Raw genomic sequence first — 12,722 nt, 5'->3', positions numbered from 1 at the left:
TTCTCCATGTCTTGAATCTGTAGGTTTGTCTTTGCAAAATGTGGAATAATTTTCAGTGAATAGTTCTTCAAACATATTTTCTAGCCACCTTCTATCTCCTTTCAATCTGGGACATCCTGATCTTTTGTTCAAGTCCCCCAAGTCCTTGGGGCACTCTTCATTTTTTAAGCTTATTTTCTTTTTGCTGCATGAACTGAGTGATATTTATCTTCAGCTTCACTGATGCTCCTTCTTTGTCCTCTCCATTCCGCTGCTGAACTCATCTATTCAGATTTTATTTTGATTACTATTTTTTTCAGTTCTAAAGTGTCCATTCAGGTCTTCTTGATGTCCTCCATATCTTTGCTGAGGCTTTGCGAGTTTTCATTTGTTTCAAGGGCACTATAATTTAATTGTTCACTGAAGCATTTTTACAATGGCTGTTTTAAACTCTTTGTCAGATAATCCAAACATCTCTCTCATTTGTTGTCTTCTGTGTACTTATTTTATTAAAGTATAGCTGATTTTCGATGTTGTGTTAATTTCTGCTATATGTCAAAATGATTCCGTCTTACAGATATACATGCTTTTTCATATTCTTTTCCACTATAATTTATCTCAGGATATTGAACATAGGTCCCTGTGCTGTAACAGCGCGACCTGGATGCATATCTGTTCTCTATACAAGAGCGTGCATCTGCTAATCCCAAGCTCCCAACCCAGCCTTCCCTCAGCCCCCCTCCCACGTGGCAACCACACGTCTATTCTCTATGTCTGAGAGTCTCCTTGTGTTCTGTAGATACATTCATTTCTATCATAGTTTAAATTCCATATGTAAGTGAGATCATGTGGTATTTGTCCTTCTCTGTCTGACTTGCTGCAAATGGCAATATTTCACTCTTGTTTATGGCTGCGTAGTATTCACTGTATATACTGTACATACTCCTTCTTTATCCATTTATCCATTCATCTATGAACACTCAGATTGTTTCTGTGTCTTGGCTGTTGCAAACAGTGCTGCTATGAACATATTGGGGTGCATGTACCTTTTTGAATTACAGCTTTGTCCAGATATATGCCCAGGAGTGAGATTGCTGGATCATATGGTAGCTCTATTTTTAGTTTTTGAGGAATCTCCATACTGTTTTCCATAGTGACTGCACTAATTTACATTCCCACCATCTGCTGCCTTTTCTTACTTGTGCTGAGTTCTCTTGGTTCTTGGAAAGATGAGTGATTTCGATTGAAACCTGGACATATTGGGTCTTGTGCTGTGAGACTTTGGATTTTATTTAAACTGTGTATTTTACAACCAGAAATCTCAAACTCGTTTTAAACACCTGATCTTCAACAGACTACATTTAAAAAACATATGCTATGGTTTACTTACTAGTATGGTTCTCCATTTTTCAAAAAAGTGTCTTGTTCCTTTGGGCTTGCGCTTGCTTTTAACTCCTTCACGATTACTCTTGCTACGCTAGTGCCTGTGTAGATCTCTCCAAGGAGCACCTAAAACCAAAGATGAGAAACGGAACAGTTCTTCACAACGGTTTTCATTATAACCATGCTATCTACCTATTAAAATGTGCTTTAAGTGTCATAAGGGGAAGTGGGGAAAGGAGGAGAAACAAATAATTGGAGGAGGATGAAAAGCTTCTAAAATTCCCATCTCTTTTCCAGTCTCACCGCTCTTATGCCAACAATTAGAAAAGGCTCTGATAAAGAAATAAAAGGCCTTCTTGGGGAAACTCACACACCCAGAAACACTGATGCTCACGCTCCCACATGGTTTCAGGGGCCCATGGAGAAATTCAATCGGTGCCACAGTGTGTAGAGAGATGTGCAGTGTCATGCACAGTAAGACTTAAGCACCTTTGCATTCTAACAGTGTAACAGGAGGGAAAAAATGAAAGTGAGCAGACTTTACCTTTCCAAACCAGCCATTCCCAATTTCCTGTATGTAGTTCAGACTGTGGCGGGCCACTTGGGGCTTCAAACCTTCTGTAGGAAAAAGAACATTTAAGAAGTAAAGGTAAGTATTTATGAAAAGACATTATCAGTATATAACCTATAAAGTACAAATGCTAATATAAACTTAATGTTTGTGACAATAAAGATAGAAATAAATACTTAAGGGCTTCTCTGATGGCTCAGCGGTAACGAGTCTGCCTGCCAATGCAGGAGGCACAGGTTCAATCCCCGATCTGGAAAGATCCCACAATGCTGCGGAGCAACTAAGTCCATGAGCCACAACTATCAAGCCTGTGCTCCAGAGCCCTGGAGCAGCAACTGCTGAGCCCTCCCAGCAGAGCTGCTGAAGCCCGCACACCCCAGAGCCTGTGCTCTGCAACAAGAGACGCCGCTGCAACGAGAAGCCCCAGCGCTGCAACCAGAGAGCAGGTCTTGCTTGCGGCAACGAGAGAAAAGCCCACGCCCAGCAACAAAGGCCCTCAGAGCCAAAACATCAATAAACAAAATTATAAAAAAAGAAAGTTTTAAAACTGACAGTATTTGTGAAGGAGTATCCTGCCCTGACTCTGAGCTCCAGCACCAAACACTCTGATCAACAGCCCTACTGTAACTGCCAGTCACCACCACTCACTGGCCTTTGCTGTCTTTACTTTTATGGGTGTTGGGGGTGGGGTGGGGAGTAGGGATCTCTAGACTATTCCTCTCTGGAAACACTGAAAGTCTTGTCACAAACTCAACCTCATCAGAACTCTGGAAGACGGTGAAGGTTTAGAGCAATCAAAGGGAACTAGGAGAAAGGCCACTGAAAAAGGGAGAATTTCTTTGTGGCCTTTCATTCACCCACATCCCACCTCCCTCACAGCACATCTTAAAAACAACCCATGTGCCAGAGTGGGTGCTGGTCCCAGAGGGACCAGAGTGGCCTCCTTCCCCAGGAACTGTCTCTCTTGACCTGACCGGGGCTTCCCGGAAGGGAAGGCCTGCTGCAGGGGTGCCCCTTCTTCCACTGAACTGGGCTCTATCAGGACGTGGAGGCTTCATGTGCCTCAAAACAACAAAAGCCAAGTGGACAAGGCGCTGCCACCCGGGGCAGAAATCAACAACTGAGGCAATAATAAACAGGTTGAAGCTTCAGCAGAAAAGCTCAGTGAAATCTGGGGTGGGGGGAAAGGAGCTCTTTTTAAAAAGCTATTATTACACATATGGGGTAACCTAGGAACCATGTGCATCCTCAGGGAAGGACATCCGCTCAGAAGAGACCCAAGAACAGAGGCATCACCTCTGAGGGACTGAAGGCTAAGGCAGAGCTGTCAGCGGCCAAGCTGGGCACCTGCCCTGGCACAGAGTCAGGCTGTCAGGACCTAGACGGCATCTGTTCCTTGTTCCCTTTTTTTTTTTTGCATATCATGTTATTCAAAATATCCAGTTTGCAACAGAAAATTGCAAAACAAGTAGAGAACAATAAATAATGGTACATGAACTGGTACAAAGGAAATTTAAATGAAAGTGTCCCTGAGAAAACAGACACTGGCCTTACTGGACAAGAGCTTAAATCACGCGTCTTAAACACACTGAAAGGGCTAAAGGAAACCACAGGCAAAGAACCACAGGAAACTCAAAGAAGATCAATAAAGTGAGAGAAATGATTAAAAGGAGCCAAACAGAGTTTTAGAGCTGAAAGTGCAAGAACTGGAAAAAAAGAAAATCACAAGAAGGGTTCAACAACAGATTTTGGATAATCAGTAAACTTGAAGGCTGGTCAAATGAGATTATCCAGTCTGAGGAGGAGGAAGAAAGAAACAAATGGAAACATCAATGAACTTAAGTCTGACCGCCAGAGTGGAGCTTCACCAGAGAGCAGAAGGCAGAGAAATAAGCAAGTGGAGGAGACACGCAGTCCAATCATTTTATGATTAGTAGCAAGGCTTCCTGTCTCGGGGCTCAGAAGTTATTCATGGAAACATGACATCAGGATGGAAGGCCTTACCTACAGAAGGCTGGAACTGTGATGGAGCTGGTAGTGAGACCGTTGGTACTGAAAGTGTGAAAACTTCTGCTGGAGACTGGACAGAGGGAGTGTCTTCTGCTGGTGGTGTAAAATCGATCTCATCGTCGAAATTATCTTCAAATTCCTAAAATGAAGGAAGAGCGATGCTGCATCTAATATAAATCAGCTAGAGAGCAAATGTCAAAAACATCTGCTAACATGTAAGACATGAACATTTATTCACTCATTGGGAACAACCTGCCATAATTTTTTTCCCAATACATATTGTCTTCAAGTAAAAAACATATGTAATTGTGTTCTGTGACTCTAAACAGAATAAGATCTGAAAATCAATTATCGTATGTAACTTTTTAAACCGATCAACTTGAAGTTGATCACAAAGTTTTCTAAAATGACACCTAGAACTTAAAATTTACAGGCTCAAAATTTTATTTTTAAGTTACTATGAAAGTGAAAGTGTTAGTCACCAGCCATGTCCAACTCTTTATAACCCCATGGACTGGGGCTAGCCAGGCTTCTCTGTTCGTGGAATATCCTGAACAAGAACACTGGAGTAGGTTTGCCACATTCTTCTCCAAGGGATCTTCCCAACCCAGGGATTGAACCTGGGCCAGTTTAAGGCATTCTTTTTACTATTATTATTCACTTTCACAGATCTCTTTGCATACTGAATTAAAACATTTATTTTTCAATTGTATATGTATTTCTGGTGTCTTGTGATTTCAATCAAAATAAAGACAGTTAAAAGACTCAGAAAAGATATTTTTAAGTGAGTCCTATTTCTCTGGCAAGAGTAACAATGCATAAACATACTAAAGGAGGTAGAAAAACCATCAGGATCTGAACCATGAAGGTCAGTATTAAACTCTGCAGCACATAAGTGCAATAAACATTCTAAGAACATTTGGCTTTCTAAAGAGGGCAACTTTAAAACGGAGGCTGCACCAACCGGGCTGCAGAACCCTTTTAAGTGTCCCTGTCCAGCAGAGCTATCCTGACTCCTGCTATCTTCATTCAGCGAGCTGGGCCTGTCTTGGTGCCTGTGTTAATTTAATACACTATTAAATACAGACGACTATCAAGGTCACTCAGATGACTAATGAGCATTACCCCACCAGGCGCCATGACAGAAGCCGGACGGGACTGTTTTCCAGCCTTCTATGTGACCAAACTCTTTTCTACCACCTCCCTCGACCCCACCCCGTGCACGGGAGAAGCTGCCGGATGTAAGGATGGATGTTGCTGAGGTAGCATTTAATATTCTCATACACGTCACAGGTGTTGCCAAACGCATCAGGACACTATCGCTATCTGCTGGCGGGGGGGGGAGGACACTACAATCTGTGAGGTCACCCCGAAACAGAAGAGCTCCGTCTGGTTTCCCCTTCGGACATTCCTCAAGGTTCTCATTTAAAAAAGACTCCATCCGTCACTCCTAACCTGGGCAGCGCGTGATATCCTATTAGGCAGTAGGAATTCTAAAGACCGAGAGAGGTAACAGCATAACAGCGACAACGATGGGGCCGTGGGGGAGACGGGGTCACTCTTAGTTACGCCCTCCACTGCCTCGACGCGCTCCCGCAGGCCACTGACTTGACCAGGCTGAGCCTCCTGGTCAGGAAATGACTTCCTAGGGGCCATTCAGTCCTGGAACGCCACCCCTCTAAGGCCAAAGGAAAACCACGGGTGCTGGATGGAGACTCCCTCCTTCCGTCACACAGTCTGAAGCTGGCGAGGCTCTTCTGAGCAGTGTGGGCCCTGAGCCGCCGCAGCAGGCACCTGGGGAGGCCTGATAAACACACACACTCCCTGGGTCTGCGTCGTCATGGACGCCCTGGGCCCACACTGAGCGTCAAGGCAAGAGTGGGGTCTCGTGACGTGAGATAAGACTGGTTTCAGAAACACTGATCGGCCTTTACGTCTGTCCCCAAAGGGCCAGGTGTCTGCACGGCCCGTCAGCGAGACTGAGTGAGTCTGCCCGCCACTGCGCCCCCAGGCGGTGCAGTCACCAGGGCCCCCCAGAAGGGTCTGCACCGATTCCAGGGCCTCAGGGCTCATGTCCTCTGGGTGGGGAGTCTTCTAGAGACAATGATCCGTGCTAGGGAGTCTTCCTCCAGCCCCCTTCAGCCCCCCTCTCCCCCTAACATGTGTTAACACTGGCGTCCAGCCAAAGGGACAGCAGGTCTTCCGTTCTCAGAGCTGCCACCAGACCCAAGGCAGAGGGGACACACAACGGAAGCAGGTGTGAGGTTGGAGAAATGAGGCCACGTGTCCACAGAAAAGGCTCCCCCCAACTTGAACCTCAGTCCTCAGGGCTCGTGGGACAGCCCCACGACTGTCATTAGGCCCTAAGGCTCTACCTGCAGGACCATTGTCTCTGCACACACACCCCTCTTTCCCCCCCTTGTTTCATAGACTCCTTTTAAAAAAGTCTTCACTGAGCCCTAAAGCATGCCAGCTGCAAGTTCTAGAGCGGATACCCCAGCTGGTCTCCAGCAGACTCCGCCCAGAAGCTACCAGGCCAGCCCCTCTATGTTATCGCACACCCCCCACCCCTCGCCTCCCGCCCGGGCCAGCTTTATTACAGCCCCTCTATGTTATCACACACACACCCCCACCCCTCACCTCCCGCCCAGGCCAGCGTTATTACCAGCCCCTCTATGTTATCACACACACACCCCCACCCCTCACCTCCCACCCGGGCCAGCGTTATTACCAGAAGCTGCTCCTGACAAACAAGAGGCATTGGGGGATCCCCTGGCTTCTGTCACTCAACAACCACAAATTCACCAGCACTCCCAAGTTTAGAAAAAGAATCAAAACCAGCCTGCTTCTCCCTACAGGCTTTACAGCAAGCAAACTGAATCACCGTTCCCAATTCCTCACTCAGCAAAACCTCCATTAAGACAGGCAAGTGGTTCCTGTCCATGAGGCTCCGAGGCCAAGCTGGCAACCGCGGCCGGGGGCCCAACTGCAGATGGCCTACTGCGCCGTGTACACGAAGCATCACTGACACACAGTGGTGGCCATGCGCTTCCATGCTGTCTGGGGCTCACGTGGCCACGACGACAGAGGTGAGGCTAGGCAGCCTTGGCAGAGACCGCGTGGCCCACAGCACTTACCATTTACAACAGCTCTTCATTTCACTTTAATGGCTACTATCTGGCCCCTTCAGGGGGGAAAAAAAAAAAACTGCCGCCCCCGTTGCCCAGGGACCATGGTGCCCAGCCATTCTGTTGGTAAGCGCATCAGAGGAGGACGTCACGCGGTCCTCCCACCTGGGCTCACCTTAAAGTCTATTTCTGGGTCCTTACAGCAGGAAACACAGGCTGCAATCAACACTATTAGTGTCACTAAACTGCCCACAGAGAGCATCACAAAAGACGTGGAAACCTCTGCAGCAGCTGCCTCCCCTGGAAAGAGAAATAAACAATGTTAACACAGGCATTCCAAAATCGACTTTAATAAGCAAATCAATATATTTTCTGCCATATATAAGTGGGACCAAGAGTTAATAAAATAATTCTCAAATGCTCAAGATACAGCTGATGACCAACCTAGAATAAGAAGTTGAGTCTTTTTTTCTTTTTAAACTTCTGATTTCGAAACGATTTTAGATTTACAGCAGAGTTGCAGAGACAAGGCAGAGTGTACACGTACACTCTTCCCCCAGCTTCCACCAGCCTGAGCATCTTACGCGGCACGTTTATCAGAGCTAAGACACCAACACGCGTATGACACCATCAGCTGAACCCCCAACTGTACCTGGACTTTACCAGCTTTTCCATCAACGCCCCTTTTCTTTGCCAGGATTCAACCAGGGCCACCGATGTTCCATTTACTCATCATGGCCCTAATCTCATCCAACCTCTGATGTCTCTGTCCACGCTTCACAACTGTGACGCTTCTGAAGAGTATTGGTCAGTGACTTTGCAGACTATCCCTCAACTGGGGTTGCCTGATGTTTTCTCAGAACTGGGCTGAGGTTACAAGTATGTGGGAAGAATCTAGAATACGGCCGGGTGAAACATCCTTCGCGTGACATCGTGTCTGGGACACGTGATGTTGGCATAACTCACTACTGACTACGTGAAGCTGGGTCCCAGGGCCCAGGTGGTCTCCGCCAGGAAGACCAGGAAAGTTAACAGTCTCCTTTTCCCTTTGCACACTCCTCTCTTCAGAAGCTGGTCACAGAGTCCAAGGCACACGCCCGGGGAGGGGAATTTAGCTGTACTTCTTGGAGGGAGCAGTGTTACTGATGTGCAGGGGTAGGTTAAAATGACTACAGTCACTGATAACCAAGGGGACGTGCTCTGAGGCTCCGCCCACACACTGGGTCTCTGGAAACATATGCACTGTGATGCTCTACTGGTGATTTTTCTATTTGCCTTTGTTCTTCAACATGTATTACTTGGGACTCCTCTGTAAGGGAGAGCTGTCCCTCTTTTCCTGCATTTTCAGTCATTGATAAAGTTATGAACTCACAGATATTTACTCTATTCTATACTTTGGGCGATACTCCATTATTCTCATGACTCTGCAGCTCAGATTGTGTCAGCTTTGGTCCCGCAGGGAGCTCTTTCAAGCTAACGCCTGGGTCCTTCGGACATGCCCCCCTCTTTTTATTTTTCCTCCAACACTTCCACACTCTGGAGCTACAGGAGGCTCCAGGTTCCCCTTATAGTATCCCTATTCTGGCTTTAGAATCAGCCACTTCTCTAGGGAGCCCCGGTCATGATAGAGAAACTGGAAACGACACACCTGTGACTACAGCCTGTGACCGGTTTTTGCTTGGGGGTGAGGGGACAGCTCAGAATAACTTCCACATCTTTAAAGGGCTGTTTCAAAAAGAATCTGCAATAGACACTCCATGTGAGCCACTGATAAGAAGCCTGCAACCCCTGTCAGGAGCACAAAGACTCTGACAGTTCACTTTCAGCAAAGACTCAGTTATCTAGACATCATCTTATTCAGGCAGGCTTACTCTGAACCTTTGTGTTTTTGTTACAGCAAATTGTTCAGTCTCACCTACTGGTGTTTTACAAAGAAATATACTTCTCTTTCTTTTTCTCCCACTTTGAGATATAACATATAGCACGGTGTAAGTTTAAGGTGTACAACATGATAATCTGATATACGTATATACTGTGAAATGATTGCCACGGGAAAGTCAGAAACAAACTTTTCCACCTGCAGCTAATTATGTGTTCAAAGGCACTGAGGAGGAAGTCTGGAGACAAGTGAAGTATCTCCTTAAATGAGACAGCAGCACGGGAGAAGAACACAAACATCGAGCACACTCCTCTGTGAGTGAAACGCATTCTCGAACATAACATGACTTCACTGAAGAGTAACGAGGCCTGCACGTCGATGCAGGACTAAATTCCCTTCCAACAACAAAAGGTCTATCTGAGAGAGAGCGCTGTGAAACCTGCTGTGTTGCAAGGGGGTTTGGACTCCGTTGCAGCCTTCCTTCCTAAAAACAACACGGTTAACCAAGTGTTGGAGAAGGCACTGGCACCCCACTCCAGTACTCTTGCCTGGAAAATCCCATGGACGGAGGAGCCTGGTAGGCTGCAGTCCATAGGGTCGCTAAGAGTCGGACACGACTGAGTGACTTCCCTTTCACTTGTCACTTTCATGCATTGGAGAAGGAAATGGCAACCCACTCCAGTGTTCTTGCCTGGAGAATCCCAGGGATGGGGGAGCCTGGTGGGCTGCCATCTGTGGGGTTACACAGAGTCGGACACGGCTGAAGCGACTTAGCAGCAGCAGCAACCAAGGGTTGTCTAGAAGCTGCAAGTTCTAGACCAACAAAACTGCACACAGAAGGAAATCTACACATGAACAAGGAAGACCGCAGAATTCACCAACTAGGAACACTGACATCCATCTGGGAAACTAAGCTAAGCGAGAAGCCCGAGACGGAGGGCCGACCTCCTAGGAACCAAGACGCAGCCTGGCCTGTGCCGCCCACTGGTGTTGGTTCTCAGAACCGTTTCACTGCCCTGACTCGTTCGTACGATAAGGTCAAAGACCACTCCTGAGGCTTACGTGGCAAAGCACTTTCATATACGCTGTATCTCACTCATCTTTAAGACGCGGCTTGCCCACCACGCCACATGTTAGGGGTATTTTACACTTGAGAGGAAGCGGTTTTCATTGGCAGCGTTTCTTCTTTCTTAACGGCAGAGAATTAAGGGACTGTCATAATTGGTCACATCTGAGATTTCACAAACGATAAGCACTATTTTCACTCGATCATCAGGACACCAGCTCCATGTCAGGAACAAGGACGCCGACGCGCCCGAGAGCAAGGGTGAGAGGGTGGCCAGGCCAGACTCAGCCCAGGGCGCTGGACTCAAGCCCTCTCCTCCGCCCCGATTCCCTCAACATCACATCATTCTGTCTCGTTGTTTATAACATTCAAAGACAGCCTAGCCTAAGTGCTTCAGACGGAAGCCTCGCACTGTAATCGGGGCAGTTCACAATTTTGGGGCTCCCCTCCCAACTCCACAGAGTGAACAGTAAACAACTTTTCCCCCTCTTTTCATCCTTTTTATCATTACCACCTATCATAACATTTGATCAAAACTGCCTGAGGGCCAGCTCAATGATCTGATTCATAAAACTATCTCCTCTGAGTCATCAGGTAGACATGAGAAGTCATACCTGTGTTAAAAATAAATAGTAATGCTGAGTTTTGCCCGTCCATGAAAACGTATTTATTTCTGTTCTGACACTGTAGGGAGAGCGCTCAAATCCTCCCTGGGCTCTGTGACGACCTAGACGGGTGGGATGGGGTGGGAGGTGGGAGGGAGGCTCAAGACGGAGGGGACACACACAAACCTAGGGCTGATTCATGCCGACACGTGGCAGAAACCAACACAAGATTGTAAAGCAATTATCCTCCAATTAAAAGTAAATAAAATTTTTTTAAAAAGACACTGCAGGGGCCTCTGCTCTGCTGGACTCAGATTTCTTCAATGTACACAAGCCTACTTCACCTCAGTGTCAGTCAGGCCCACTGAGAGGATTCTAAATCACTAACCTAAAAAATTTTCTAGATACCCTCGAGCAGAAATTTTTACAGTTTTACCACTTCTAAAAACTACTTCATTGACTGCATTTTTCTTCTGACTGACCCAAAGTACTGTGATTTAAAAAGAGAGAAAAAAAGCTCTGTATATCAACAAAGAAAACTTCCATACAAAAAAGAAGAACTTGCATAAAAAGAAGAAAACAAACCAGCCTCCCGTGGGCTGCAAGGTGAGCTGGGTTTGCACAAACCACAGAGAGGAAGCAAACTCTAGATGTGAGGAACTACAAGGAAAGCCCCGTGGCCCCCACGGTCAGGCTGCAACCCGGGCCCCTGCAAGGTTCCTGGCTGCAAGTTAAGCAACTGTGAAGACAGACAGCTTTCCTTCGACATTCTCAGGCTGCAGCATTCAGAAACATGTAAGTCAAACCGATCACTGCCTAAGGGAAAATATCAATAATGACAGGAGTGTATCCTCCGCACATCGAGGCTGCCTGGCTGATTACAAACTGGGAACAAGGATAATGAGAGGTTTGGGGTGCTTCGTACGCCTCCCCAAGACTCCAATGCAAAAACACAGAGCATCTCAAAGGTACAGCCAGTATAAGTTTTTATTTTAGTTCCCAAACCATTTTAATAGACATCTATCCAGCACTTGATTTAATAAGTTAGGAAACTTGAGAGACTCGAAGAGGTAGGTGCGTATCATCTGTTTTACAGACAGGTAATCTGGGGAACATGATTTCCCAGTAATGACTCAGAGTAAGTGAGGTGTGCCACGCAATCATTAATTCCACCATTTTAAAGCCCTGCCTAGAACCCCGATCAGAACTTGAATATATGCATAATCAACTGAAGATTCACCTGTGAATCCATTTTCAAATTAAATTAAAAATTTTCAAGGTTCACAGATAAAAAAGAAACGATGATCAGTGTCAAGACCCACAGGGGACGGTGACATGCTGACCTTCTCATTTTGTCACTCCCTCCTTGGTTACCAGCTGATATGCTTTCACAAAGAAAACTGCCTCCTATTTACTATTTGGTTGCTCAGTGGCTCAAGTCATAAAGGGTGAGACTGAAGCTTCAAATTCTCTAATCACATGGTTCCTTCCTCTAGCCACCAGTCCCTATCCCAAAGTCACTTAGGGACCTGCCAACATTCCCTCCAACATTCGCACAAGCTGGAATCAAGATTGCTGGGAAAAATATCAATAAACTCAGATACGCAGATGACAGCAGCTTTATGGCAGAAAGTAAAGAGGAACTAAGAGCCTCTTGATGAAAGTGAAAGAGGAGAGTGAAAAAGTTGGCTTAAATCTCAACATTCAGAAAACGAAGATCATGGCCTCTGGTCCTATCACTTCATGGCAAATAGATGGGGAAACAACGGAAACAGTGAGAGACTTTATTTTCTTGGGCTCCAAAATCAGTGTGGTTGGTGACTGCAGACACGAAATTAAAAAGACGCTTGCTCCTTGGAAGGAAAGCTATGACAAACCTAGACAGCATATTAAAAAGCAGAGACATCACTTTGTTGACAAAGGTCCATATAGTCAAAGCTATGGTTTTTCCAGTAGTCATGTACAGATGTGAGAGCTGGACCATAAAGAAGGCTGAGCGCTGAAAAATTAATGCTTTTGAATTGTGCTGGAGAAGACTCTTGAGAGCCCCTTGGACTGCAAGGTGATCAAACCAGTCAATCCTAAAGGAAATCAACCCTGA

General features: G+C 46.2%; 1 protein-coding gene across 4 annotated transcripts in view; it reads right to left on the bottom strand.

Moving 5' to 3' along the window:
• LMTK2 (lemur tyrosine kinase 2) overlaps positions 1-12,722 on the bottom strand; it is a 74,507-nt gene that overhangs the window by 41,092 nt on the left and 20,693 nt on the right. For all 4 annotated transcript variants that reach the window (XM_065923787.1, XM_065923785.1, XM_065923786.1 and 1 more), the window contains 4 exons: positions 7,247-7,371; positions 3,938-4,082; positions 1,907-1,980; positions 1,370-1,488 (listed from right to left, as the gene is read on the bottom strand). In XM_065923787.1, coding sequence (XP_065779859.1) covers positions 1,370-1,488; positions 1,907-1,980; positions 3,938-4,082; positions 7,247-7,333 — 425 coding nt within the window. In that variant the 5' untranslated portion in view covers positions 7,334-7,371. The remainder of the gene's footprint in view (positions 1-1,369; positions 1,489-1,906; positions 1,981-3,937; positions 4,083-7,246; positions 7,372-12,722) is intronic.

This window comes from Muntiacus reevesi, chromosome 2 (assembly GCF_963930625.1).
Source record: "Muntiacus reevesi chromosome 2, mMunRee1.1, whole genome shotgun sequence".
NCBI classification, from domain to species: Eukaryota; Metazoa; Chordata; class Mammalia; order Artiodactyla; family Cervidae; genus Muntiacus; species Muntiacus reevesi.
The sequence above is the reverse complement of the archived record's forward strand: the minus strand, read 5'-3'. Positions and strand labels throughout refer to the sequence as shown.